Source organism: Mustela nigripes, chromosome 5 (genome assembly GCF_022355385.1).
Source record: "Mustela nigripes isolate SB6536 chromosome 5, MUSNIG.SB6536, whole genome shotgun sequence".
Classification (NCBI taxonomy): Eukaryota; Metazoa; Chordata; class Mammalia; order Carnivora; family Mustelidae; genus Mustela; species Mustela nigripes.
In genome coordinates, this window is record NC_081561.1 from 62,979,421 (window position 1) to 63,006,472 (window position 27,052).

Below are 27,052 nucleotides of genomic sequence, written 5' to 3' on the forward strand. Positions count from 1 at the left end.
TGCTCCTGGGCAGCCAGCTTCACCTTTCTGTGCCTCTGGTTCTTACCTGTAAAATGAAGATGACCGTTGCTATTGGGAGTATTAATCCCCTTAAAGACCTCGGAAGGGTGCCTGGCCCACAGGAAGCCCTCATTTGACCTTCACCCCTCTTCTATATTTTTAATTAGTGGTAGTGGTGGTGTGTGCTTTCTAGGAGAAGACAGCTAAACACAGATAGGAGTTCCGGGCTCATGATCCATTCCCTAGGATTGGTGCAAAGGTTAAGTGCAACACGAGATGTGAAAACCCCATCACATCACAGGTGTTCCATAAGCAAGCTGGCCCATCCCCTCCTCAGATGGGTGTGCTCTGACATTGCACATGTCCCAGCGAGGTGCTGGGAGGCAGAGGTTTGGGGTCAAATCCCAGCTGTGTAGGTTTGTTTCTTCCCTCTGCCTCCCCGCCTGCAGAGTAAGGATCATGGTAGGTAGGGGCTGCCTCAGAGAGTCGCTGTAGGACCAAATGAGCTGACAGCCACAGGGCCCTGAAAAGGGCGCCTGGCACACAAGTGACCCTCAGGGTTTGCTCCTCCTGTCGTCACTGTTCTGGGTGCAGATAGCTCCTGCCACTCCGACTTCTGTCATCAGCTCCAAGGGGGAATGAAGTAGGCTCTGCCCAGTGGATGGCCCTGCAGGCCAGAGAGCCTGCTGGTGGAGACATGTGAGCTGCAGTGGGCTCTGAGCCCTGCTCCAGGGAAGGGGCAGGTGACAGGCTACAGGCTGGGGCAAGCTTTTCAGTGAGATGAGGAAACATGCCCTGTGTTTGTCACATGTAAGGAGCAAACCCAGACTATGGGCCTGGAAACCAGTGTTAAAGGCCAGTGGCCCCTCTTAGCAGTCCCAGCTGTGTGATTTTAGGCAAATCACTTAACCTCTCTGAATCTTGGCCATTCCTCTTTTGTGCCATGAGAGGACTAGTCCCTATCTTCTTAGGATTGTCACGATGCCCAGGTGAAAGAGATAGACCTAAGGGGCTGGCCCACAGGCCCTTGTGGACCGACCCCTCCCCACACTGTACCCGCCCCAGCCTCACCACCCCACCTCCCCACCTCTTATAGCTATGGGCTGGGGGTGGGGTTGGCGACAAAGTTTCCTCCACTGTGGCTTCCCCATCTGCAGAGCAGGCTGGGAACGTGAGGAGGGAGGCAACAGCCTCTCGTGCTGTGCACTGACGGGATGTCAATAGATGCCTGTCAGCTCGATCCTGAGCGAGGAGTTCCTGGGTGGAAGTTTCCAGGCTCCGGTATTTCATATTTGAGATCTCAATTAAGCTGCATGGCTCTGGGTTTTCGGGGCTGATGGGTGGCGATAGAGCCCTTGAGTAGTCGGGGATTGGAGAATGGAGGGGCAGTGGGAAGGGCGCAGAGGGCCGTGGTCCCTTTAGGACATGGTGACTATCTCTGCAGGAGTGTTTATGGGGTGACATGGGCATTGTCTCTGGAGATATCACAGGCAGGATACGTGGATAGGGCCTTAGAGATCAAGGATTGTGCCCAGGCTTCCTGAGGGTCCCAGCAAGAGAGGCCCAGGACAGTAGACAGTAGACAGTCTCCAGTTTGGGAGACTGAGGCCCCACCCTACCTTCCCCTAAGGTGTAGGTAGGGACCAGTTGATGCCGCCCCAAGCAGAGACTCTCTTTCCCCAGGCCTCTCTAGATGAGGTTGGCCTGCTATGCCCGAGAGGGAAGAATCATCACTTCCCTCTAGGAAGCAGAACCACCTTCCGGTCTTCAAATTGCGCTGTCCGCTTCCCTTCCTTGCCTCCAGCTGTCTTCTTCTTAGACCCCGCCAACCCAGTTTGCAGCAACAAACGTTCTCCTGCCAGGCCTGAGAAAACCATTTGCAGAGGAGGATGGCGTGGGCTCCGAGAGCAGGGCCTTGACTGTGACTCCCCAGGGCACAGGCCCAGGGAAGGGCTCAAGCGATATCCACAAATCTCCAGGACGCAACAGGGGTGGATGGGATCTGGGGTATCTGGAGTGGGGGCCCTGGCAGGCCCGGCTCCCACCACCTCCCAGAGTCTGAGGGAGAGAGTTCGGGACTCACGCTGGGGTCCCTTTGTTCAGACTGGGCTTCTGCAGGCTTTAACCTCTCTGCCTCTCCGTGTCTCTCCCTCTGCCCCTCCTGTGGTCCCTCCTCTGTCTCTGCCTGAGGCCCTCCCTTCTTCTCTGTACCTCCTTCTTCTGACCTGCTCTCCACTCCCGCCTCCTCGTTCCCTTCATCTTCACACTCCTGGCGTCTGTGTTTCTGCCTCTTCTGGGCCCTTGGGCACCTGGTCTGCGTGTGCAACTCTCACTGACGCTTCCATCCCTGAATCTGTCTCTTGCTGCCCTTTTTACTCCCACCTGTCCTTCTCTGACTTCTTACCTGGGTCCCTCTCCTCCTCTCTCTGGGACAACTTCACCACTTCCCATGCCCTGTTCCTGTCCCCTGCCTTCCCTTTGTGCCTTTGCTTCCTCCTCCTATCCCCCCCACCCACCCATCTCCTTGGCTCCTTTTCCTATCTCTTGGCTCATCTCTCTCTCTCCTGCTCCACCTCATTCCCTCTGTGTCCCTGTGTCTGTCTCCCTACCGCCAACCCCTCCTGTCTCTGTCACTCTCTTTCTTTCTGTCTCTGCCGATCCTCCCTGTCTTTCCCCTCTGTGTCCACCCACTCCAGGATGATCCCAGCCTCCAACAAGGCCTTCGTGGTCAACAACCTGGTGTCAGGAACCGGCTACGACCTCTGTGTGCTGGCCATGTGGGACGACACAGCCACGACCCTCACGGCCACCAACATCGTGGGCTGCGCCCAGTTCTTCACCAAGGCTGACTACCCACAGTGCCAGTCGGTGCACAGCCAAATCCTGGGTGGCACAATGATCCTGGTCATCGGTGGCATCATCGTGGCTACACTACTGGTCTTCATCATTATCCTCATGGTGCGGTACAAGGTCTGCAACCAGGAGGCCCCGGGCAAGCTGGCAGCCGCTGCTGTCAGCAATGTGCACTCACAAACCAACGGAGCCCCGCCACCTGCTCTGGCTGGCGCGCCCGGTGGGGCCCCCACCCAGGGTCCACCCAAGGTGGTGGTACGCAATGAACTTGTGCAGTTCAGTGCCAGCCTGGCCCGGGGCAGCGACTCCTCTTCCTCCAGCTCCCTGGGCAGCGGGGAAGCTGCAGGGCTGGGACGGGGCCCCTGGAGGCTTCCACCCCCTGCCCCCCGCCCCAAGCCTAACCTTGACCGCCTGATGGGGGCCTTTGCCTCCCTGGACCTCAAGAGTCAGAGAAAGGAGGAGCTGCTGGACTCCAGGACTCCAGGCGGGAGAGGGTCTGGGACATCGGCCAGGGGCCACCACTCGGACCGAGAGCCACTGCTGGGGCCGCCTGCAGCCCGGGCCAGGAGCCTGCTCCCCTTGCCCCTGGAGGGCAAGACCAAGCGCAGCCATTCCTTCGACATGGGGGACTTTGCTGCTGCAGCTGCGGCAGCTGGAGGGGTCGCCCCCGGTGGCTACAGCCCACCTCGGAGGGTCTCGAACATCTGGACAAAGCGCAGCCTCTCTGTCAATGGCATGCTCTTGCCCTTTGAGGAGAGTGACCTGGTGGGGGCCCGGGGGACTTTTGGCAGCTCCGAGTGGGTGATGGAGAGCACGGTGTAGGCCTGGGGGGGGCCTTCTCCCGCTCACCCTTGCAGAGTGGATGAAGGGGAAAGAATCTGTACTGGCAAGTCTTTGTGGAGTTTCCATGGTGATGTTTACATCTAGGGACAGTTTCGTCTCCCTGTCAACGCCCCCCCCCCCAACCCACACCACCTTCTAGCCTGTCCCCCACCACCCAGCTGGGGTGTGCTCAGGGAAAGCGGATTCGATCGCTAAAATGTCGGACTGAGCCCTGAGTGTTTGGAAAGGCAGACTCCCTCCTTTCTGATCACGAATGTAGTGTGTAAGCAAGCGGCTTTGGATTGCTTATGGTTTTTATTTCTTAATTTATTTTTCCCACTTCCCAGACTCCTCCTCTTCATTCACACAGATCATGGAGAATTTACTCTTCATGTGAGGGTGCATTTCCAGCAGACCTGGTAGTGGGAGATTTTTGTCTTTTGACAAGAGAAGGGAAAGGGTCTGACTCCACACTTGTTTGGAGGGAAGACTGTGGCATCTTCTGCCCAGACTCCTGCTTCCCAACTGTCCACATGCTTGGGGGAGATGGACAACCACCCCCATATTTGATCCAGCTCCCTCTGCTCAGTTATCATGACCCACACCCATGACAGCAGGCTAAGCCAGAAGGGTAACTTCCAGAACTTCTTATGTGTAGGAAAGAGAGAAGGGTTTTATGAGCCATGAGGGTATAAAGGACATAAACTTCTGGAGTTGCTGTAAGATTTTTACCTCTTTTGGGGGGGAAGCTGGAACCAAAACTCCCCATGAGCTTATGGCGTGTCAAGAAGGCTTCTCTTGAGGAAAGCAAAGTGGAGTGGCAAAAGGAGCACTGGACTTGGAGTCCAAAGCTCTCAGTTTGGGTTCCAGAGCCACCACTGAGTAACCAGCTGAACACCTTGGGCAAGACCCTTTTCTTTTTGGACCTCAGTCTCTTAACTCCCAAACTACTGGATTGTACCCAGTCTTTGATGCCCCTCAAGTTCTAAGGACTAATGAAATCTTCCGTGACTCTAGATGTAATGGCTTCCAGATCAGCAGCATGAGCAGCACAAGCTGGTAGAGCATCCCTATTTTTCCTACTTGACACAGAGGGAGAATTCTAGAGGTTTGGCAGGGCGAAATCGGAATCTGTGGTAGAGTTTTGAAGTTTGAAGAGGTGTTTGTAATCATCTCATCCTTAACCCTCTCTCCCTCCCCCACCCACCTCAGAGTATACAGGACTTGCCCAAGGTCACACAGTGAGTTAGTGACTAAGTCAGTGCAGGTACCAAGGCCACCTCCTAGGATGCTGTTTGGAATCCATTATGCTGTCTTCACCCTGGCTCAAGCATTTCTGTGTCTAAAGTCCATCCCTTGTTTGTTCCTGAGGAAGGCGGCCCACGGTGGGACATAGGGGACAACTTTCCTGGATGCCAGCTTTGAGGAAGATCCATCCATCCATGGAAATGACAGAGGGTGATGGGCAGGTGCACCCAGGTTTCTTTCTACCACGGGATGAACCCCCACACCCCAGACCATGTCAAGAGGGGGCAGAGGACATGTAGCCAGGGAGTAACTATTCTAGAAGCATCTGGAGGACTTTCTCCTACATCTCTGTCTCTCCTGGTCTCCGTCTCTTCCAGATCTCTCCTCACTGCCAACATACTACCTCTCCCTCGGTCTCCCCAAACCATTCCCTGCTCTTCTGAGTCTCTGCCATTGATCTAGCTTCTCTCCTGTTCTTCTCCCTCCTTCCACTTGCCAACCACACTGCATACAATGTCTAGGTGAGTCTCCTTCTGCTGAAGGGTTCTGATGGGCTCAGACCTGGCGCTGAGCTGGCAGCCTCCAGTCCCACTTGGAACACACAAGAAGCTGGTGGGGAACTGTCTATGCAGATTGCCTTCTGGCTTCAGGCCAGGAGCCTCCAAATCCCTTATCTTTGTCCTCCTCCCTTCTGCCCCTCCTGCCTTCTCTCACCTTCCCTCCACTCTCCTCTCTTCATTCTTGTTCTTTCGGTTGACCCTCTGCCTTCCCCAGTCCCTTTCTGGTCCTGATGGTCATTAGTAGCCCAGGACAGTCTCTTCCTGAGACACATTAGTTTTCTAGGCCAGTCCTGGGGCCAGAGCATAGGCCTTCCCCAGTCACGGTGGCAACTACGGAATTAGGTGACTTGAACAGAGATCTCTCTCTCCCTCCCTCTTTCCCTGCCCAAGTTTCTCTTCTCTCCTTTTCCTCCCTGAACTTCTCTTGTTCAGTATTTCTAAATGTAGCCATTTAAGAAGTGACCCGGGATACCACCTTTCTTTTTGCTTTTGGGTTTGGACACCCAGAAGGTAATGGTGGACACCGGAAGGGGAAGAACCGACCATATATTTCAGTCAGTGGCCCCGAGCTCTGTCATGACATGATATGTACTTGCACTTGCGTTCGTCATGTTTCTGACTCGGAGTTTTGGAAAGCAGCATCCATGTGGTCAGAATATAAATGCCAACTTTCTTTGCTAAAAAAGAAATGTACAGTAAAATGTACAGTTTAAAAAACAAAACCAACCACACTCCTTGGGAGAGAGAAAAAAAGAACATTCTCCTATCTGTGAATGTCTGCTGTTCATTTCTCTGGAAACTGCGGTTTTCTGAAGGTGGCTTTGAAGTGGCATTTTCTCTTGCACCTGTGTTTGTTACTGCCCAGTGGGAGCCTGCTTCCTGCCAAGTTCATATATAAGATGGGAATCGTCTGAAATAAGAGAGAATGGGGTCGTCCTTCTGAAATAAAGAACAGTAGAGGGATCTGGAGGGAAGCTCCAGGCGAAGAAGGAATCGTCCATCCTCAGCCCTGCCTGTCCCACCTGGTATCTCAGACCTGCCCTGCTTCCTTTTTCCTGTATTGTGGCCACCACCACACTTAACCATTAGGGGCGCACGGACACCTCCCTCCCATCTTGGTTGAGCCTTGGATGACAGTTTTTCAAAAAGATTATTTCATGGGGATACTTGGGACAGCAAACCAAAGCATAAACCCAAGGCATAGAAGCGAATAAATTTCTCTAGAAACAGCTTCCCAACCCTAGCTACATCTAGTGGCTAGATTAGCACTGTCCAACTGGAATAAAGTGTGACCCACATGGTCATTTTAAATTTTCCAGTGGCTGCATTAAATCAAGTATGAAGAAACGGGTGGAATTAATTTTAATAATATATTTTATCTGATCCAATATATACAAAAGAGTATTATTTTAATGTGTGATTACTATAAAATTGTTAATAAGAACTTTAAGTTTGGGGTAGGGAGGGGGAGTTTTATTGCCTCCTTAAGTTTTGGAAATCGAGTGTGTGCTCTCAATCCAGACTAGCTATGTTGAAAGTGCTTGAGAGTCACATGTGGCCATTACTGGTCACTGTATGGGACAGAGCAACTCTAGACAGAGAGTGATTGACTTGCCAGCACACCCTGTGGAAGGGGAAGGAGGCTGACAGTTACTGAGCACCTACAGTTTCCAGGTCCTGCGCTGCTATTAATTAGACATTTCTCACTGCAGCCTCTCAAAGTAGATATTCTCATGCTGATTTCACAGACGAAGAGCCTGAGGCCCAAGAGAAGTTAAGTAACTAGCCCAAGGTCACACAATAAGTCTGGCCACAGAGCCTCAGCTCTTTCCATAACATCACCCCCTATTCTTTCTTCCTCCCTTCACCCCACTATGGATTGTATTTTAGACTGGTGGAAGTCCTCAGATTTATAGCCTGATCTGGAAGCTCTTGGTTTGGCCTGAAGGTCTGGTAAAATTCTCAAGTGTTGACTCCAGGTAAAGGCCCCTTGGTTGAGTGGTTTCCTCTGACCTAACACCGGCCTTTCTGGCCCTTCTTGGCCTGTGTAACACATTCCCTCCCCTGACAGGAAAGACTTCCCCAGGCTTCAGAAGGTCCTGTTCAGACCACCCTTGTGATCAGCCCTTCTCCTGGCCTGGAGACTTCTAGAAGATCCCTTGCTTAATAGCCTTTCACGCCCAGCCTCATCTGGTCCCCCGTGCCCTGAAAGCCTGCGACTTCATCCCTGTAGGATAGAAAGCCTCACGCCAGCTCCCTCCAATGACCAACCCCATCTTCCCACCACTTCCTGTCCCTAAACTCTCGTCCCTCTCAGGAGAAGCATTCGCCCACCCAGATCCTCTCTCCCGATTGAGAGAAGCTTCCGTTCTCTGCTCTTTTGCAGAGAAGAGGTAGCTGATACACTCTGAGCCCAACCGAATTATTAAGCTTCCTGACAAATAACTCCAGCGCCCTTTCCCCAAATTCTTGATAATGAGATTCCTCAGTTTCTCCTCAAAGGAGATGCTTTTCATTTTGCCATCATAATACTGCTGAAAGTCCAAAAGAATTTATGCACATTTTTTAAGGGATATAATTTCCAGGTGGTTAAAAGGAAGGTCATTGTTTCAGGCTTCCCCCCTCCCAAGAGAAGTAGTACCTTTTTCTCCCCAGGTATCTAGGGTACTGATTTTCTGAAGCACAGCCTGGGTATTTGCGTGTCTTCTATTTTCTGTTCTCTGTGTGTCTGCAGTGAGGGTTTCAGGGCTTGAGCCAGCGAGGCGGGACTTCCTCTGTTCTTACAGCCACTGCCGTCTCTGCAAACTGCTGCTGCTGAAATCGACACACTTACTCAAAAGACAAGATTTGGCAGTCAGCAGTCAAATCCCTACCACACAGTTTTAAATAGCACACCTAGATTCTCAAACCCAGCCACTCCCGTGATGCAGTTGGCAGCAGGAAACTTGTTGTGACAAGGCTTCTCCCAGGTAAATACCTTAGGTTTCTACCTTTGCAGAATAGAATTGGACCCACCCAGGTTGCTCTCCCAACATCTACATGGAACACTGCTGCCTTTACAGTTTAAAGATAACTTTTTTTTTTTTTTTTTTTTTGCTTCCAGGCTTTAAACCCAAGATCTTCGTTTCTGATCTTTCACGATCTCATTTAAAGTCTCCCACATCACAGCCAGTCAGTGTTTACTACAGGGCTCAGGATTTCCCTTCCCTACAGTCTCTAGCAGAGGGAATTGCTATGCTCTCCAATAGACCGAAGAGGGGAGCTGGCCCTTGCATCTCAAGCTATTCTGTGATGCCCATCATAGCCACATAGCATCTTCTGATGGACCCAGTCATCTTGCCGGTGTCCTCGTTTTGGATTCTTGGCATCTTCCTTCAGCTCACTGACTCCAAGCGAATGGGCCCAGACTACAGGCTCTTGCCTGGTTATTTTCCTCTTCTTGTTGGGGTCCTTGAGATTCTAGCTCTTTTAGCCAACAGCCGGTGAATGAGAGCCACTATTCTCCCCCAGCATCTTGCACTGGTGTCTGGGGGACTGCGGCAAGGAAGATCTCATTATCTCATCCCTTTATGAGATGTCAGTGCATCCTGCAGACACCCGCTTGGTTTCTTAGTGATGAGGGGGTGAAACTGGAATTGCACCCATCTCCATGGGATCCCCAAACCCATCTGGTCTGCAGCCAATCAGCCCACTGACCAGCCTCCCACGGCCTCAGGTCGCTCTGTCCAGCTGCCCATCTGCTTAAGTGATGATGAGCACACCCCCTCTTCTTTCACCACCTCCTCTGTACCATGTGTTCATTGGTGCTCCCTGGCCACCCAGCAGCGACTTGACCAGGGGTGAGTTCGCTTTCCCTTGACACCTCTTATGCTGTATTTGAGGTGTCTCCTGTTCCCCAAACTGTACTTACCTCTGTTAGCTGAACTTCCTGACATGGTTCCCACTTTCTCGCAAAGAAAAAACCACAGAGCCTCACGCCCCCATCACAGACTCGGCACATCCTGACAAGAGGCAGGTATCTCGTTCGCTATTGGAAAAGGAATGTTATGAAGAAGAAGAGAGTGAAGACTTGGGTTATACCTACTAATTCTGAATGTTTCCCTCCTGGGTTCCCTATCACATTCCACCCATTCCTCCGGGGATCTCTCGAGGATACGATTCTGCCTGTCTACCCAGGATGGGCTAGTTGCCTTATTTACCCAGACCAATACGGGGAAAGTTTTATCCCTTCATTAGGTTGACATGAAATTAACATTTTCCAGTGGACATTGAACTTCAAAATTAAATTGCTAATAATAGCTGACATTATTGAGAATTTTCCTATGTGCCACGCGCTGTTCTAAGAGCTTGGTGTAATCTCACTTTATTATCAAAACAACACAATGGACTAGGTATTATTAACATTCCCGTTGGGGAAGCTAAGGTAGAGAGGGGTTAAATAACTTGCCCCACATCACACAGTGAGTGAGTGGCAGAGTTGGATAAACATCCAACCAGAGTTGGATAAACTGAGTTACCTGCAGAGCTGCAAAGGCGAATAGAAACAGTTTGCTGGGTTTCATGTCAAAGGCCTGAATCCTGGTGTGTGAACCTTGAATTTGAGAAGACCCAGCCCAGTAGAAAAAGTGAGAGAGGTGAAGAAATCAGCGCCGTAGGCATTCAACATGCACTTGCTGACCTGCTGTGTGCCCCACACTGTGCCTGGTTTTAAAAAGAAATCAAAATAAAAGTGAAGGACACTGTGCATGCCCTTGAGGGCCTTACATGTTTCCCGGATGGCCAGGGACATGAGCTAGTTTCTGTATCTCTGATTTTGCAAAGATGGGTTCGTTTTTTATTTCAAGATAATGTATAGCTCTGGGGAATCTACTATCCCGGAGGAGATGGCTGGATGGATGGACTGGTCAGGGCCACAAGCCCCAGGTGGCACCTCTGGTTGGAAGAATTCACTAGATTTTAAGTTCCAAAGGAAACTGGCATGGGGACTGATGAGGTTTGTGCCAAACAGGAACCAGGCAGGACTGGAATCCTGCACCTGGGCAAGCAGGGGTAGATGGCGGCAACTAGCTGTCCCAGGAGTTTTTGAGGAGGAGTGGTGGGAAGGAGGAAGGAGAGAGCCAAGGAGTCCTGGAAGAAGGGCAGTTGCAGAGAACTTGGTGTGTGTGGGGGGGGTGGTCCCGAGTAACCCAAGGCAAATACAATTGTTCCCATGGGTGAGGGGCCCTTTAGTGGGAAGAGCTGGGTACAGAGTCATCTCTTGGCCCTGCTTTCCTTCCTGGTAAAGTATCAACGGTAAGTATCAGCTTTGGTAAGTATGCCTGAGAAGTACCATGTAGTTCAATAGATCACACATCAGACTGGAAAAGGCAGAGTGATAACAGTCATTATTATTAATGATATGCATCATTGAAAACATTATTATAAATTACAGGGAATTAGTGACAATATTAGGTATCTCAGACTCAGAGAATCTTAGGGCTGCCTGAGCTATCAGGGGCCATCCCCTCTAGCCTCCCTCAATGGGGATTAGAATCTTCTGTTCAATATCCATGAAAACTGTCATTAATCTTATTACAAGCAAGATTGTGCATGATGAATTTCAGAGTTCATCCCAGGCAGGAAGTGGCTCCCCGTACTCCAATCAGATCAAGGCCTGATGGTTATAACACCATATTCCTGGTGGGCCCATGTGGAGCCATCATTTCTGCCTTCACAAGAAATCTAGAGGCCAGACAAAAAACAGCTCTCAGAGTGCTGTGGCCAAAATCATGATGGGAAACTAGGTACAGAGCCAGGACCTTGGCTGAGAAAATCTCCATGGGGGAGGACGCTGCTCCCTTGACAAATCACTGTTGGTCTCCATGACACTGAGAAAAGGAAGGAGGCCAGAAAGGGGCATAAAGCACATGGTAGCCTCTGCAAGTCCCTGATGTTCCTTCACGTTGCAAGATCTACAGTCCCAGTAGCAGCAAGGAGGACCTGGAAAATCCCTGAGTGCACCCCTGGGCTCCCTTGCTTATCACTTCCCTCATCCCTGCTCACCCTTTAAGCTCATTCCAGGTCTGGCATAATAACCAAAGTCTAACAGCTGGGCTCTGGAATGACCTAAATGCTGCCACCAATGAGAAAGCAAGTTGTGTTTTCCAAGTTCTTATAGAGTTTATGGAGCAGAAGATGGTCTCAAATGAAATCTTCAGACCCCAGAACATGTGTTCCCAACACTCCCAACCCCCATACACCCCCCACTGCCCCCAGCCACTGCAGTGATGGCTGTACTGCTACAGCAAAATACAAGTAAGGCACAGAAGGCAACCAGAAGAAGGAAAGAAAATATCCACATCGTGGAAGGGCAATCAAGCCTGGAAGAGGTGAAAAAGGATATGGGGCCCTGGATAGCTGCAGCATGGGGCTGAAAAGAGTGACTCTGCCAGGAATTCCCCATGGCATAAGGTTCTTTCAGCCCTTAAGTGCCAGGTCAGCTGGAACAGGGTCAGAGACCATGGTCTACTGTTGGTTAAGAAGAGGGGAGGTGAGAGGGATCAGGCAAGAGGTAAGAGGTAGAATCAGAGGAACAATTGGGAAGAGACAGCTGTGTGAATCCAGGGTATAGGTCTAGCCCATCTGCCACCTACATCCAGAAGAGGGCAAGAAAGCAGAGGTCTGCAATGGGGCTCCATCTGGAGCATCCTTGTGGGCCCTCTACATAGTGAAGCCAGGAGACAAGTGGGTCCACCAAGAAACCGAGGTCGTTTTCAGGATTTGGGTGTTTGTACTGTATATGTCTTGAGGCTCTTCTTCTTCCCTGTGGGAAGGCAAAGACTCCTGACCCCATATAAGAAGAGACGCTCATTGGGAAATCATGGCTATGTCTCTACCTGGACATCAAGGTTTAGTAAAGGAGGAAAGGGCTGGCTTTTCCATGAATACTGGAGGCTCTAGGGCATGGCCCCACCATTAAATCCACTTGTCTCTTCTAGGTCTCCATGAAGGCATGATTGGACACCACATGAGTGGAGAGTGACTGAGGGTGATGAGCCCTTGACCTTCCAGATTATTCCAGGGTAAATTTATTGAGGGAGAGCTGTTGCACAGGAGTATATGTCTTTCAGAAAGTTTTGTGGAATCTGGGTTGGCCATAAAGCAGCTAGGGAAGGGGACACTTAGGACTCTCCTCTCTTGGTTGTGAGGCAACATGAATAGTAAAGCTCTTTGTTGAGGAGTCCGTTATACAAAGGGCTGTCCAAGCAGGGAAGAGGAACTCATGTGATTTTGTGAACAGTGCAGTAAGCATCTTGCATAGTTCATGTGCTATTACTTATAATCCTACAAGGATTATGACACAAGAGTTAGAGCACCCATTTTACCACTCAGAAAACTGAGACACGAAAAGGATACACAACTTGCTGCAGGTCATATAATTACCCAGGGAAGAGCTGGGTAATTAGTCACCTGATAAATAATTGGAGTTGCCCCAAGTTTACCTAAGAACAGTGAAGGACTCCCCGTGAATCACCTGGAAAGAATCATGTGAGCGATGCGAGTTAAAAACAAAAATATAACATTAAAATTTGGAAGACATGGAGAGATCTATTGAACAAATATTTAATGACTTCTTTGTGCCTGTCCTAGTAGTGCCTGTGAGAGACTGCCCCAAAAGCCTTAAATATCCCGAAAAACTGAGGATTTAACAAGCCCCAAGTCCGTATTTGCTTTTTTGCTTTTGTTTTCTAAAATGTGGGGGTAGGAGGAATAAGCCTGTAGGCCCAACAGGTCAAGTGCACTGCAGACCCTCTCCTTCAAGGGAGCTGAATCTTTTTCCTGTTTTCAGTATCCTCATCTGTAAAATGGCCATGGTATTCCTCTACCTCCGAGGAATCCCTGGTTTGTAAATCACAGACCTCTTTATAGCTACACAAATAACCCATAACATTTGAGAAGTCACCAATTCATGATGATTATCATGGATCAATGATAACATTGTTATAAATTACAGAACACTAATGATTATTATATGGGTATTAAGCCCAGAGTCTCAGGGCTGGAAAGATCAGAGATCTCCAAATAAACTCACCTCTGCTCATCAATATCCCTGTCAGGTGGTATTATTCTGATTACAATTGATTCTATATTTTTATAAGTTCCCCAAGGTAGAGAATGCATTTACTCATTCCCTATGCTCCAATGAGCTCTATGCTTGAAGACTGTGGCTCCAGCTTTGTACCATTCCTGCTCCTTAGGAGACCCCAGAGTCATTACAGAATATTCCATGGTCCTCACTGGAGTGGAAAAACACAGAGCAAGGGCCCCCAAGGTGGGCAGTCTTAGGGAGATCTGTTCTCTTGCCAAATCAGCTCTGGTCTTCATGGCACACGGGCAAAACAAGAAAGGAAGAGGGGGGCAGGGCACTGGGCAACCTCTGAAGCCCCAGTGAGTGAACGCTTTGTTTTCTGAGAGGACTTTTATTACCAACTGTGAGACCCAGGAAAGCTGCCCACCACCTGCCAGGTGCACAGCACAGGTCCATTGATGGGGTACCTGTACTCTTTGATCAACAACCCTGTCCCACCAGGAATTGCTTCCTTATTAATTCTCCCTTTATCCTTAATCAAGGACCTGGAGAACTAAGTTAAAAAATAGTAACTAATAAAATTCCAGGACCTCAGTATGAATCACTATTTACCCCCTTTTACATCCTTCCCAGTGACCTGACATTCCAATGGAGAAATTTGTTCCTTTGGTTCTTGCCTTATCACAAGGCAGATGCTCAAAGAAAACCCTGTCAGGTGTCTAGCAAACTAACTGGTGTCTGGTCTTTCATAGTGACAAGCATTGTTTAAAGAGGGAGATGGGGAGAGCCAGGGATACCCTTTATTAACAGCCCTCCCTGCCTTCCCTCAGTGTCCCCCTCTGTGGCACGAACACTGTCCACTGGTTTTGGATGGAAAGAAAAGGACTATTCAGTCTTCTGATTCAGGACACCAATCACAAGTCCCAGCAGTCAAGGACACAAAGCCTTTATTAAGTTGGTCTACCCAAGCAACTGAGGTCTGAGGGGCTCAGTCACCTCTGGGTGTCTGGCCAGGCCCCTTGACTCTACAGGTCTCCTCCGTGGAAGGACAGTTCTGAGGAACAAGATAATGCACAGAAGAGGGAGAATATACCCCGGTGAAGAGCCAAGTTTCCATGTTGATGGTAAATGGAAGAGTCTTTGGGTCTGAGCGGAGTTCTGGGACAAAGGGGGAAAAGAGGGGAAGGGACCCACCCTCTGTACTGATACCAAAGCCTACAGTGGGGCTCCTGCTCATGCCCAGCCCTCTCTACTGAGGAGTCCTGTGAGCCCTGACCTTTGAAGGAACCCTGACCCGTGAGGGCTAGGTCTTCTCCTGCTGCCTGAAGGAAGCTCAAACCTCCTCCATGAAGGGAGAGAGAGTACTGGATATCTTGAGGGGGAAGGGGGAGTGTGGCACAGAGAACAAAAGCCCCAGGTCCCACTAGCAGATCCTTTTCCGGAGGATCTTTTACAGACACTTCAGTAAAGTCTGCAAAAGGAGGAGCCAGGCATGGTCCTGCTATGAGGGGACTCCTGAAGGGTGGCTTCCTAGTTCCTAGAAGATGACCACGTGCACGAACAGCCACCATGCTCTTGGTTATGGCTTGACCGACGATCATGGGCAGGGGCCCGTCCTGTGAAAGTAAAAGGACATCAGGAGAAACTCGATACACGGAAAGGCCGCAGTGGGGACAAAGCCCACACCGTTAAAACCACAAGTTAAAACCACAAGCAATCTGTAGTCCACTTGTTTTCAAAAGACATCCCCTCACCCCCCTTCTTACCGAGACTCTGACCTCGGCGGTGTTTCCATCCTGTCCTGTTTCAGGTGAGAGGGCACGCTGGCAACCGGGTGGTGTCTTCCCCACGCCACTGCCCCCCGCCCCCCAGCGTAGGAGGGAGACCCGGGCCTTGCAAAGGAGATCTCCTGGCCTCAGGTCTGAGCTTCCGTCCAACCCACGCCCCCTCCCCTCGAGGCGGGAAGGGAGGGGAGACGAAAAGCAGGAGGAGGAACGTCCCGCAAACCCCCACCCCCAGCGCCTCAGGCTGGGGGCCGGGCAGGCAGCAGCCCCGCCAGGCTCCTCTGGCTTCTCCAAGTCCTGCGCTGTCCCCCCACCTGCAGGCGGCGACCCCTCGGGAAGGGGGGACAGCATCCTTCCACGGGAGACAGAATACACAGGTAAACGGAAATGCGACGTGGGGGGGGGGGAGCCCGCGGCAAGGGGAGGGGCTCAGCACGGGCTTCCAGCGGCCCCCCCGGCCGGCAGCCAGGCAGCCCGGGGCCGCGTCCCCAGGAGGACAGAGGTGGCCTTGGGGACAAAGGCTGCAACATCTGCAACTAACCTGGGGTAAGCGAGGGGGATCCCAGTTCCCCACAATCTGGGCCTCGGGGAGTTTCCTGCATCCTTAAAGGAGTTCTGATCTTCCTTGGGGGGTGGGGGGGGGTGCTCCTAAACCGGTCTGTCAGCTACGAAGTCAACTCACAGCCATCTCGAAGATACTAAGCAAGGCGCTGCCGAAAAGTAACCGCCAACGGCTCGCGCTGCTGCCGTTGGCCACGCCCATCTCCCCGCCCCCGCGTCCCTCTTCCAATCAGAGGCCGCGCTCCTCCCCCGGCGCGCCCCCGCCGACCATCGTGAGTCACGATCGCGGACTCCAGAGGGGTCTGCGGGCTTCCGAGGAACGTTGCTCTCGAGAAGGGGGTGACCGGGTGGGAGGGGACGGAGCCCCAGGCACGCCGGAACGGGGGTCCGCCTGGGTCTAGTCTCCGAGGGCAGTGTCCTTTGCTGTATAGTTACCAGGCAGCTCCCAGAGTCCTCGCTGCCTTTTCATCCTGCCTCGGAGGAAAGCACCATCCAGAAGGCACTTGGCCTGACGTCTCACAAGAGTTAGGGGCAGAGCTGCAATTCCCACCCTCCTAACGTCCATTTCACGCATTTTCCAGCTAACCGAAAACCTCTCATTAAAGAGAAATGCTTGACCAGCCTCACCCAGCTCCTGGGGCCCCAGACCTCTAAAGAAAGCTTGGCCATCCCCCCGCCCCCCCGCCTTCCTTTCTCCCGTGCTTCAAGGCCTGGGGAACCGGGTTCTCACTCAGACCCTTAGCAGCAAGTCCAGCCAAGGGGAAAGGGTTGCTGAGCTGATGAGAATGCCCCTGACCGATGAGAGGAGGACAATGCCTTAGAGGCTAGTTGGAGGCGGCTCGGGTGTTAATATTTACTGGGCACTTATTTTGAAAGACTCCCTCCTGGAAAATTCAGAATGCATCATCATATCTGAGCATCCCACATGCCTCTTTCAAAAGTGCACATAACGTAAAGTTCACCATCTTAACCACTTTAAAGTGTACAATTCGATGGCTTTTACTATATTCATGACCTTTGTGCAACCATTACCACTACTGGTTTCCAGACCATTTTGTCACCCCACGCCCTTAAAAGAAGTCCCATACATACTAAACCGTCACTATTCTTTTCTTTAGCCTAGAGCAACACACTAATCTGTTTTCCATTTTGATGGATTCATCTATTCTGGACACTTTGTGTAAATGAGATCACACAACATGTGTTTTTTTGTGTCTGGCTTCTTTTACCTAACATAATGTTTTCAGGGTTTCTCCATGCTGGAGCATGTATCAGTGCTTCATTCTTTTTAAGGCCAAATAACATTCCATTGCATACATATACCTTATTTTGTTCATCCATTCACATTGGTGGACATTTGGGTTGTTTCTACTTTTCGGTTATTATGAATAATTCCACTATCAACCTTTGTGGGCACATTTTTGTTTGAATTTTTGTTTCTAATTTTTTTTTTTTTTTTTTTGGATATATACCTAGGAATGGAATTGTTGGGTCATGTGGCAGTTCTGTGTTTAACTTTTTGAGGAATAGCCAAAATGCTTTCCACAGTGGCTATACCATTTTACATTCCTACCAACAACATATGAAGGTTCTGGTTTCTCCTTATCAATGCTTGTTATTTTCATCTTTAAAAATAAAAAGGTTATAGCCATTCTAGTAGATGTGATGTGGTATCGCATTGTGGTTTTGATTTGCATTTTCCTTGTTGTTTATTTCACTACTTTTTTCGACTGGTTTTGTATAGTTTGTATCCTTGGTAATGTGTGATCATTAAATTCTGTTCTGTTAGATTTATGGTCAGCTAGTGATTTCACAGGAATTTCCTTAGATACTTGGAACTAAAACAGAACAAAAACAAAAACAAAATAAAAAACCCTCCTAGTTTTACTGGGTGGTGTGTGTCTACGTGTGCGTGCACGCACATTGGGACATGCATTCAATACTCAGCTAGACATTTTACAACTTTACTTTAGCCTTCACTTCCTGCTTGTGCAGAGCCCAGAGATCAGCCAGGGACAAGAGCTTAGGGCTTCCTCAAGTGTTTTCTGAGCATGTTCCCAGCCCTGAGTATGTGTATTGCCTTCTAGATTCCCAGAGATATGTGGCAGCATTCCAAAATCCTTATTCTTAAAAGAATTCCTATTTCTTTCTTTAAAGAATTTCATTTTCCAACCTTTCCTTCCCAGGCTTTTTAGTTTAGACTATTGTTTCCCCTAGCTGTTAGTCTTTGCCTGAGGAAGCAGCAGCTAACACACTTGATTTTAAGTATTTTTGACAAATTCTCCCTGGGTACTACTTCAACCCTGGGATAGTTCTGAGTTAGGTGAAATAGAATAAGCTTTTTGAGACAGTTCTTCAAGAAGCCACCAGACAGGTCAAAACAAAAACTACAGTTGTTTGGAACTGGGTCTGTTCTGTTCCCTCTGGTGCCAGGTACGTACTGGAAATACCAGCTGCTGTTGTCAGGCCACTGCCTAGCTGGGGAGTGGGAGATAGTACCAGGTAGGTTAAAATGTCACATTTCATTGAGTCTCATATGTGTTTTTCTCAGTTCATCATTCCTATGCTTGCTGTATTATATTGATTAGATTCCAGAGTCCTGTAAATGTTGATTCTCACAGTTTCTTTTCTTTCTTTTTTTTTTTTTTCTTTTTTTGGTCAGTTTATTCATTGCTCTTGTGGAAGAACAGACTTTTGGAGTTCCATACTCCACCTTTTTTTTGCTGATTTCACACTCTCTATTTCTCTTATAGGTAACTACTCGTTAGGAGCTAAGTTTCTGAGAAGCTTAGTTACTTGCCCATGTTGCATCCAGTAACACTAAGAATGAGGATTTGGACACAGATCATCTGACTCTAGAGCCTGTTTTATCCAATTGTTTATTGGATATTTATTCTCTCATTCAAGTAAATTAATTCTGACATCTACTAAGTGCTAGGTATAGTTCTAGAAATGCAGGATCATCTCACTGTACAAAATAGCATATTTCTGTTCTTGAGAGCTTGTATTTTTTTGGAGGCAGATTCATAATAAACTTTAATAAATATTTCATATTAAAACTTAAGAAGTACTTTGAAATAAAGACATTGAGACGCTTAATTTGAATAGGGACTACTATGGGAGTGATGTGAATATAATTTTTTAACATTTATATTTGTGTTGATTGCAAATTTTGTAGAAAATTTGTAATAATAGTACATGATTTTCTAAATATGCTTAAGCAGATTAAAGTTTTGTTATATTGCTTTATCTCTGTCTTATTTGATAGTAAGTTGTATAAAATTGTGCCTGTTTACTTCTTCATAATTAGCTATTTTCAAAGAATAAGGAAATTCTCTTATATAAGCATGGAATAGTTATCAGTTAGGAAAGTTAACATCTATACATACTATTACCTAATCAACAGCCTATATTCTGATTCTAAATTATGCTACAGCCTCTCAATTGATTGATTATCATATGAAATTACATTCTTTACCCCTGAAATCTACTTAGTTTCATATTGGTATAGCCACTCCAGTTTTCTTTTGATTAGTCATAGCAGTTTAGCTTTTCCCATTTCTTTGTCTTAATCCATTTGTGTCTGTATATTTAAAGTGAATTTTGTGGAGGCAGTGATAGTAGGGATTGCTTTTTTAAAAAAAATCCATTTTAACAATCCCTGTCTTTTTATTGGGTGTTTAGACCATTTACATTAATGAGATTATTTATATAGTTAGATATAAGTATACCACCTTACAGATTGATTTTTATTCATCCCATATATTCTTGACTTTTATTTCCTTTTCATCTTGCTTTCTTTTAAATTAATTGAACATTTTTCTCCATTTTCTCTCTTTTATTGGCTTATGAACTATAATTCTTTGTTTTGCCATTTTGGTTTTTGTTTCAGGACTTATAGTATACATCACTAAATTATCACAATTTACTTTCAAGTGATTTTATACTACATCATTATATTACAGGAAGCAACCTCTCCATAGTGTATTTCATTTAATTCCTAGTAGCCTTTATGCTATCTCTGCCATACATTTCACTTCCACATATATTATAATCTTTACATGGCAAAGTTTTTCTCTTAAATATAACTATTTTTAAAGAGATTTAAATAATAACAATAAAATCTTACATGTTTACCCATATAGCTCTCATTTTCAGTGCTCTTTATTCTTTTGTGAAATTTTATATTTCCAGCTGGTATCATTTTCCTCTGCCTGAAAGATTTCTTCAACAAACCTTGTAGTGTGGCTCTGCAGGCATGAATTTTTCTTGCTTTTGAATGTCTAAACAAATTATTTATTTGCATTAGTTTTTGAAAGATACTTTCACTGGATATTGAATTCTAGGTTGATAGCTTATTTTTTTCAGTACTTTAAAGATGTTGCTTCACTATCTTCTTCCTTGCATTGTTTCTGACTAGAAATCTGCTAGTGCCCTAGTCTTTTTTTTTTTTTTTTTCTTTATGTAAGGTGTCTTTTCCATTGGCTGCTTTTATGGTTTTCTCTTTATCACTAGTTTTCAGTAATTTTATTATTTGGCTTAGAGTGGTTTTCTTTGTGTTTCCTGTGCCTGGGGTTTGTTAATCTTTTTGAGTCTGTGACCTAATAGCTTTTATCATGTTTCAAGTATTTTAAGCCAATATTTCTTCAAATTTTTAAAAAATATCTCCCTTTTCTATCCTCGCTTCTGGCGACTCCAATTATAGGAATAATAGGCAGCATGAAGTTGTCCTACTGCTCACTGATGTTCTTTTCATTTTCTTTTTTATTATTTTTTTCCCATATATTTCACTTTGGTTAGTTTCTATTGCTGTGTCTTAAATTTACTAATCTTTTCCTCTCCAATGCTTATCTGAGTTCTTAGTCCCATCCAGTGAGTCTTTCACATCAAGCATTGTAGTTTTCCTCTGTAGGTATTCAATTTGGGTCTTTTTTGCATCTTCTTTGTCAATATACTAACTTTTTGAACATATGGGTTACAGTTATAATAACTGTCTTAATGTCTCCGCTAAGTCCAACTTTTGTGTCCAGTTCTGGTTGGTTTTAATTAATTGACTTTCCTCCTCATTATAGGTTACATTTTCTTGCTTTTTTACATGCCAGATAATTTTTCATTGGATGCCAGACATTATGAATTTAAATGCGTATTTGTCCCTGGGCTTTGTTCTGAGATACAGTTAGGTTACTTGGAAAGAGTTCAGTCCTTTCAGGTTTTACATTAAATATTTGTTAGATAGAGCCAAAGCAGTGTTTAGTCTAGGTCTAATTATCCCCCACCTTTGAGGCAAGATCCTTATGAGTACTCTACACAATTCTACATGAAGTATGAGCTTTTCTAGTTCAGCTGCTTGTGTTAGGATCCTTGATCAAAGGAACGAGATTGACACAAAGAGAAAGTCAAGCAAAGCTTTATTTCACGCCAAGCATCGAAAATAAAACTGACCAGCCGGGCCTGTCTCTTACAAAGAGGCGACCACGACCAGGACACCAACCCCGACGATTCTCCTTACCTGGGGAGGCCGCTCCTGGGGGAGGCTCATGATGCTCCCAACAATCCCCACACTCCAGACGATGCTGCTTCCAACGCTCCCTATGCTCCTGACGACACTGCTTCCAATGCTATCACTACCCCCTATGACTACCCCTACGACTACTCCTACTACTCCACACCAGCCTCACAGACTAACCTTTATATAGGTGGTTGAGCCTGGCCCACACACAGGTGGCCAATGAGACCGCAACACACAGGGAAAACTGTGTAGTCATGCTCAGTCAGCAATACGGGTGGCCAATTGAATTCCAGTTCACCATAGCAAATATATGCACGCCCCACTGATTGGATGTCTCCATCCGACCTGGCCCTCCCCCATATCCCAGGCCTGCAAGCAAGTTCCTCTGGGAGGGGCAGGGTCAACCCAAGCCCACAACCAAATGGCTCCCTCTGGCCAACCAGGCCCCTACACTTGAGGCAGACATTACTCTTGGCCCTGTGAGATTACCCAGCAGTGTTTCTGCTGATCCTTTCAGGAGGTTCTCTCTGTGGTTTTGGGTAGTGCTATGGTAGGGCCTTTGGGGAGTGCTTAAGTCATGAGCATGGAGCTCTCATGAGTGGAATTAGGTAGCCTTATAAAAGAGGCTTCAGAGAGCTCCCTGCTTTCCACTATGTGAGAACTACAGTAAGAAGTCTGCCACTAGAAGAGGGCCCTCACCCAACCATGTCCGCCCCTGATCCCAGACTTCCAGCCTCCAGAACTGTGAGAAATGGATTTCTGTTGTTTATAAGCTGCCAGGTAATGGTATTTTATTATAGCAGCCCGAATGGACAGAGACAGGGGGTTTCCTCACACATATGTGCTGACCAGCATTCTATTGACTACCTGCGAGGGACCCTCTGCAGCTCTCCTTTCTCTCATACTCTGTCCTGTGACCTGCAGTTCCCTTGATCCCCTCAGACTCTCAGCTTCTCAAGTCAGGCAGCAGTCCACTGGGCTCCCTGCACTGGGCCTAAAACCTTTTCCAGGCACTAAACTGAGAAAATTCTAGAACTCATCTCATTTGTTCCCAAATCTTCAGGATCATTGTCCTTCATGGTTTGGTCCTGGTATTGTTTCATATATTTTGTTCAGACTTTGTGTTATTGTTTTAGGAGGGAGAATGAAGTCGGCCCATTTTTCTCCATCTTTGGAAGGGCTTTTTCTTCTTTTTTTTTTTTTCTTTTTTAAAGATTTATTTATTTATTTATTTGACAGAGAGAGAGAGAGATCACAAGTAGACAGGCAGGCAGAGAGAGAGAGGGAAGCAGGCTCCCTGCCGAACAGAGAGCCCGATGCAGGACTCGATCCCAGGACCCTGAGATCATGACCCGAGCCGAAGGTAGCGGTTTAACCCACTGAGCCACCCAGGCGCCCCTGGAAGGGCTTTTTCAATGTTTGCTTTTTATTTCTACTTTTACTGCATTGTGATGAGAGAATTCAGTTTGTAATATTCCTACTATGGAACCTACTTATGTTTCCCTTGTGATATAATATATGATCAATTTTGATGAATATTTCATCTCAAGCAGAGAGAAAGCATATTCTTTATTGAAGGGTACAGCATTTAATACATATTTATGAAATCTAATTTATCGTTAATGTTGGTTAAGTCTTCTCTATTCATATTTATTTTTTGTTCATATGCCCTTCTTGGCCAGAGAATGGTGTGTAAAACTGTCTTATCATTATTGTTTCTATTTTTCCTCGCATTGAGTTCATTTCCATTTCATGGAGAAGTGGTTTCTGTGTAATCTGGTATATAGATAAATAACCGATATTATTTTATTGTAGTTTGTGGCTTTTTGCATTATAATATAATTTTATTTGTCTCATTTCATGAATTTTGGCCTAAATTCTGCACTAATATTGTTTGCTACCCTTCTTTCGAATTGTTCTATTTAGCTAGCCTTTTGAATAACTTCTTTTAGCCTTTGAATAACTTTGTTTTAAATGTTTCTTCTAGTGCTCGCTTTGGCGGCACATATAATAAAATTGGAACGATACAGAGATTAGCATGGCCCCTGTGCAAGGATGACACACAAATTCATGAAGCGTTCCATATTTTTAAAAAATAATAATAATAAATAAATAAATAAATAAATAAATAAATAAAACAAAGAAATATTTCTTTTATATGTAGAAGAAACTGGTGTTTTGCTCCGTAAGATATTTTGAAAATCTATTTCTTTTACTGAACAAGTTAATCTCCTTCATATTTATTGATATGACGATATTGGTATCTATTTTATGTTATATTTACTTTGTTTCTTTCTATGTCTCCTTTGCTTTTTTTTTTTTTTAATAAAAATTGCTTTGATATTTACGGAAGTGTACATATTTGCTCTAATAGTAATCTGTGTATTGATATTGTTTAAAATATCCTGATTTACCTTTTTTATCACTTAACTATGAACTATCTGAACTGTCTAGATTGCTGATTCTAAATGGTATCTTTTGATTCCTATCTGTTTCTATGGAGCAATGACCTTATTCTAGTCTGGCCTTTGTCTTCCTTCCTGGCTCAAGTTTTAAGTTACATTCTTTCTACTTGGTCAGAACATAAGCCATTTACAAGTTATTTTCCACCTGCTCTAAATATACTTTAAATATACTTTAAATATACTACATACTTGTCATTATTCTTGCCAGAAGTTGCGCTCACCAGTCACCTCTTGATCAAGATAGAATCCATCCTCTAGCAGGTTATCTCAGAAGGGCTCATGTGTACAGATTTCTCTTACTCCTTGTATATATAATTTTTCAATAGCCTTGATACTTGAATGATAGCTATGAAGCATGTAAAGTCCTTGGCTCACAACTTACTTCCTTTCTTTTGGTTATCTGAAAATAATGCTCCACTCTTGTCTTGCTTTGCATGTTGCTCTCAAATATACTGATGCCAATACAATTTGCATACTCTTTTAGGTATTGTGGCTACTGTGTCTGGAGGCCTTGAGCATGAGTATTTAAAGACTTTTTCTTTAAAGTCTAATAATTGGGTAGGCTTTGTCTGTGACTTGATCATTCTCAGTTTTCCCAGGCACAACCTTGACCTTTACATAAATTTAGGTTTCCTCCTATTTCTATAAGGGTTCTTGAATTCTGCTTTTTTGTTGTTGTTGTTGTTTAAGATTTTATATATTTATTTCACAGAGAGAGAGAGAGAAAGAGAGGGAATACAAGCAGGGGGAGTGGGAGAGAGGGGAGCAGGCTTCCCACTGAGCAGGGAGCCCAATGTGGGGCTTGATCACAGAACCCTGGGATCATGACCTGAGCTAAAGGCAGATGCTTAATGATTGTGCCACCTAGATGCCCCTAAATTCTGCTTTTAATGTATTAGTTCGACTCCATTGTTCCCTCCAATTTTCAGGGACTCCAATGTTCTTGAACCTGGGGAAAGAGGTGGGATATAGTAGAAAAGTGGAGGAACTAGTTTGAGGTAGGAACACAGCTAGCTCATTACTACAATGGTCAAGAAAAGAGAGTGTGGAAATGGATGTTGACAGGTGGTCTTAGGAAGCACACTTTTAGTTGCTTTGGTTTTCTCAGTGACAAGGAAACAAGATTAAAGCTAACTCTCTAATTCTCCCCACCCAGAAAAAAGGATGGTGAAGAGTCCATTTGCCAAATTTAGATTTGTGGCCTGAATATGAGTCATTTACCAAAATTTGTGAACTATGTTTCCCGAAGGAGCTCTACCTGGTAGAACACCCAGAGCTGCTTCCTCCTGGGATTCGTTCATGTCCAGAGGGACCGAAATACAGCACTGATGGGGAATATGAATGGAGGGAGAGGCCAGACACACCTCTGCCAGGAATCTGGAGGATTGTCTGTGGGAGGTATGAGGACCTGCCTTGTCGTGTTTTGGAAGTAGTAAGAGAAAGACACAGGGACATGGCTTAGAGTGAGTATAAGAAAGTGTAAGGGGCTGGGTAAGGCTGTTATGTGAGGTAGTGAATCCTCTCTCCCATGGAGTATTCCTTAAGTGGCTGAACATCATGATGTCGGGGATGTTGGCTTAGAGATCCCTGGGTCAGCAGAGTGATTGCCAAATAGTCTCCATAGCAACTCCAAGTTGACTATTCACTTTTTCTCTCCATCCAAACCCCCTGTCAACAGCTCTTGTCCACTCTACCTTCAACATATATTCAGAATGCAACCATTTCTAGCTTCCTCCATCAGACTCCCCCTGGACCAATAAATACATGGTTTTGTCTCTCCTGAATTATTTCAGTAGTCTTCTAGATGGTTTTTCTGCTTTTTTCTTGGCCCCCACTCTCTTATCCCCAATCTATTCTCAAAACAGCAGACAGACTGATCTGTTAAACTGTAAGTCAGATAAGGCCACTCCTCTGTGTCAAATTCCACACTACCCATAGTCCTAAAAATGGCCTTCACAGTCACATGTGATCTCTCCCATGGCCTCCTGCCCCAGCCAACCAACAGCATGCCTCCCTGCCCTGTACTTCCTGCTCACTTACATAGGCCCATTGCTATTCCTTAGACATACCAGCCGTGCTCTGTCTGCCCTCAGAGGGTCTTGGCAACTTTTTCTTCCTGGAATACTTCTGCCTCAGATATTTAGAGAGCATGCTTTTTTTCTACTTTCTCCTTAGATTCCATTACCTGTTCAGAGAAACTCTGCCTGTCCACCCTTTATAAAGAAGCACTCCCATTCTTTTATGTTCCTTTATTTTGCACAGTAGTGTTTATCGCCTACCTATTATGTATTTAATTATTTGTTTATATTCTGACTGCTTTGTCTGGCAGTGGCTTTGTCTGGTTTTCATTGCTAAATTCTCAGTGTCTAGAAGGGGCTTACTATAGACAGAACCGGTGCTCAAGAAATATTTGTTAAGAGGATGAATACGTGAATTGGTGTGATTGTGTTTTCAGGACGACACAGGACAATCTGACAATCAGCCACTACTTGTCTCCTTCCTCTTGGAGGCAGGAGAAGGACCAAGGCTTTTATAACTCAATAAGTCTTTAAAATCTTATTATGTTCCAGTTCCAGGTAGGATGAAGTAAGCACAAGGCTGTCTCTCTCCCTCCCTGAGTATAAAACCTGGACAGAGTACATGTTGCAGCTATCTGAAGTCTCTGAACAGTAAGTACCAGCAAGTGGACTGGGGGATGGGGGAACCAGGAGTCCAAGGACCACCAAACTGGTCATGAATGGGACATATTTTGTACTTGGATCTCTGCTGAGCAGGACTTAGCATAGCCTGACACCTCAAGTCAGTGCTTGGTGAGAGATACAGAAGAAATACAGAAGCAACCCTCTGGTTCTGGTCAGAGCAGTGAAACTGGGAACTCCTACAACGCAGAGCATAGGTGCAGGGGTGGGGGCTCTGATTTTTTCCTTTTGCTTTTCTCCACTCTTGCGTCCCAGCCATCAGGGGGTGGGGGTGGGGGTCCATGGCAGGACCGTAAGTGGGGGCAAACATGACTGTCAATGTAAAAAGGCAAGGGCTAGGACTCTGAGGAAGGGAAGCCTGTATTCTGAACTCAGGGTGCTCTTTCTTCCCACTTTCAGGGCTGTATCCCACCCAGCGGCACTTCAGGACTCTTGATACTTGTCACTCTTACCTATCACTTTTTAACCCAAATCTGTGAGGTT

The 27,052-nt window shown here is 46.5% G+C and overlaps 2 protein-coding genes and 1 non-coding gene across 4 annotated transcripts in view; 2 read left to right on the forward strand and 1 right to left on the reverse strand.

The window, feature by feature from the left end:
- LRFN2 (leucine rich repeat and fibronectin type III domain containing 2) overlaps positions 1-4,158 on the forward strand; it is a 171,500-nt gene extending 167,342 nt beyond the window's left edge. Inside the window, exon 3 of the mRNA XM_059399096.1 lies at positions 2,697-4,158. Within this exon, the coding sequence (XP_059255079.1) occupies positions 2,697-3,675 (979 nt within the window). The 3' untranslated portion in view covers positions 3,676-4,158. The remainder of the gene's footprint in view (positions 1-2,696) is intronic.
- Positions 4,159-14,490: 10,332 nt separating this feature from the next.
- LOC132017308 (uncharacterized) lies at positions 14,491-16,032 on the reverse strand. 2 transcript variants are annotated; one of them, XR_009404230.1, is made up of 2 exons: positions 15,877-16,032; positions 14,491-15,167 (listed from the first exon to the last, which is right to left on the reverse strand). XR_009404230.1 is itself a non-coding variant. In XM_059399097.1 (2 exons), the coding sequence occupies exons 1-2, from the start codon at positions 15,684-15,686 to the stop codon at positions 14,577-14,579; spliced, it is 960 nt and encodes a 319-aa protein (XP_059255080.1). In that variant the 5' UTR covers positions 15,687-15,736; the 3' UTR covers positions 14,491-14,576. The 2 variants fall into 2 exon arrangements, 1 of the variants encoding a protein (XP_059255080.1); XM_059399097.1 differs by lacking the exon at positions 15,877-16,032 and adding an exon at positions 15,318-15,736.
- Positions 16,033-23,391: 7,359 nt separating this feature from the next.
- On the forward strand, positions 23,392-23,495 carry LOC132018823 (U6 spliceosomal RNA). Its single transcript, XR_009404605.1, has one exon. It is a non-coding gene; the product is annotated as a U6 spliceosomal RNA (small nuclear RNA).
- The last annotated feature ends 3,557 nt before the right edge of the window (positions 23,496-27,052 follow it).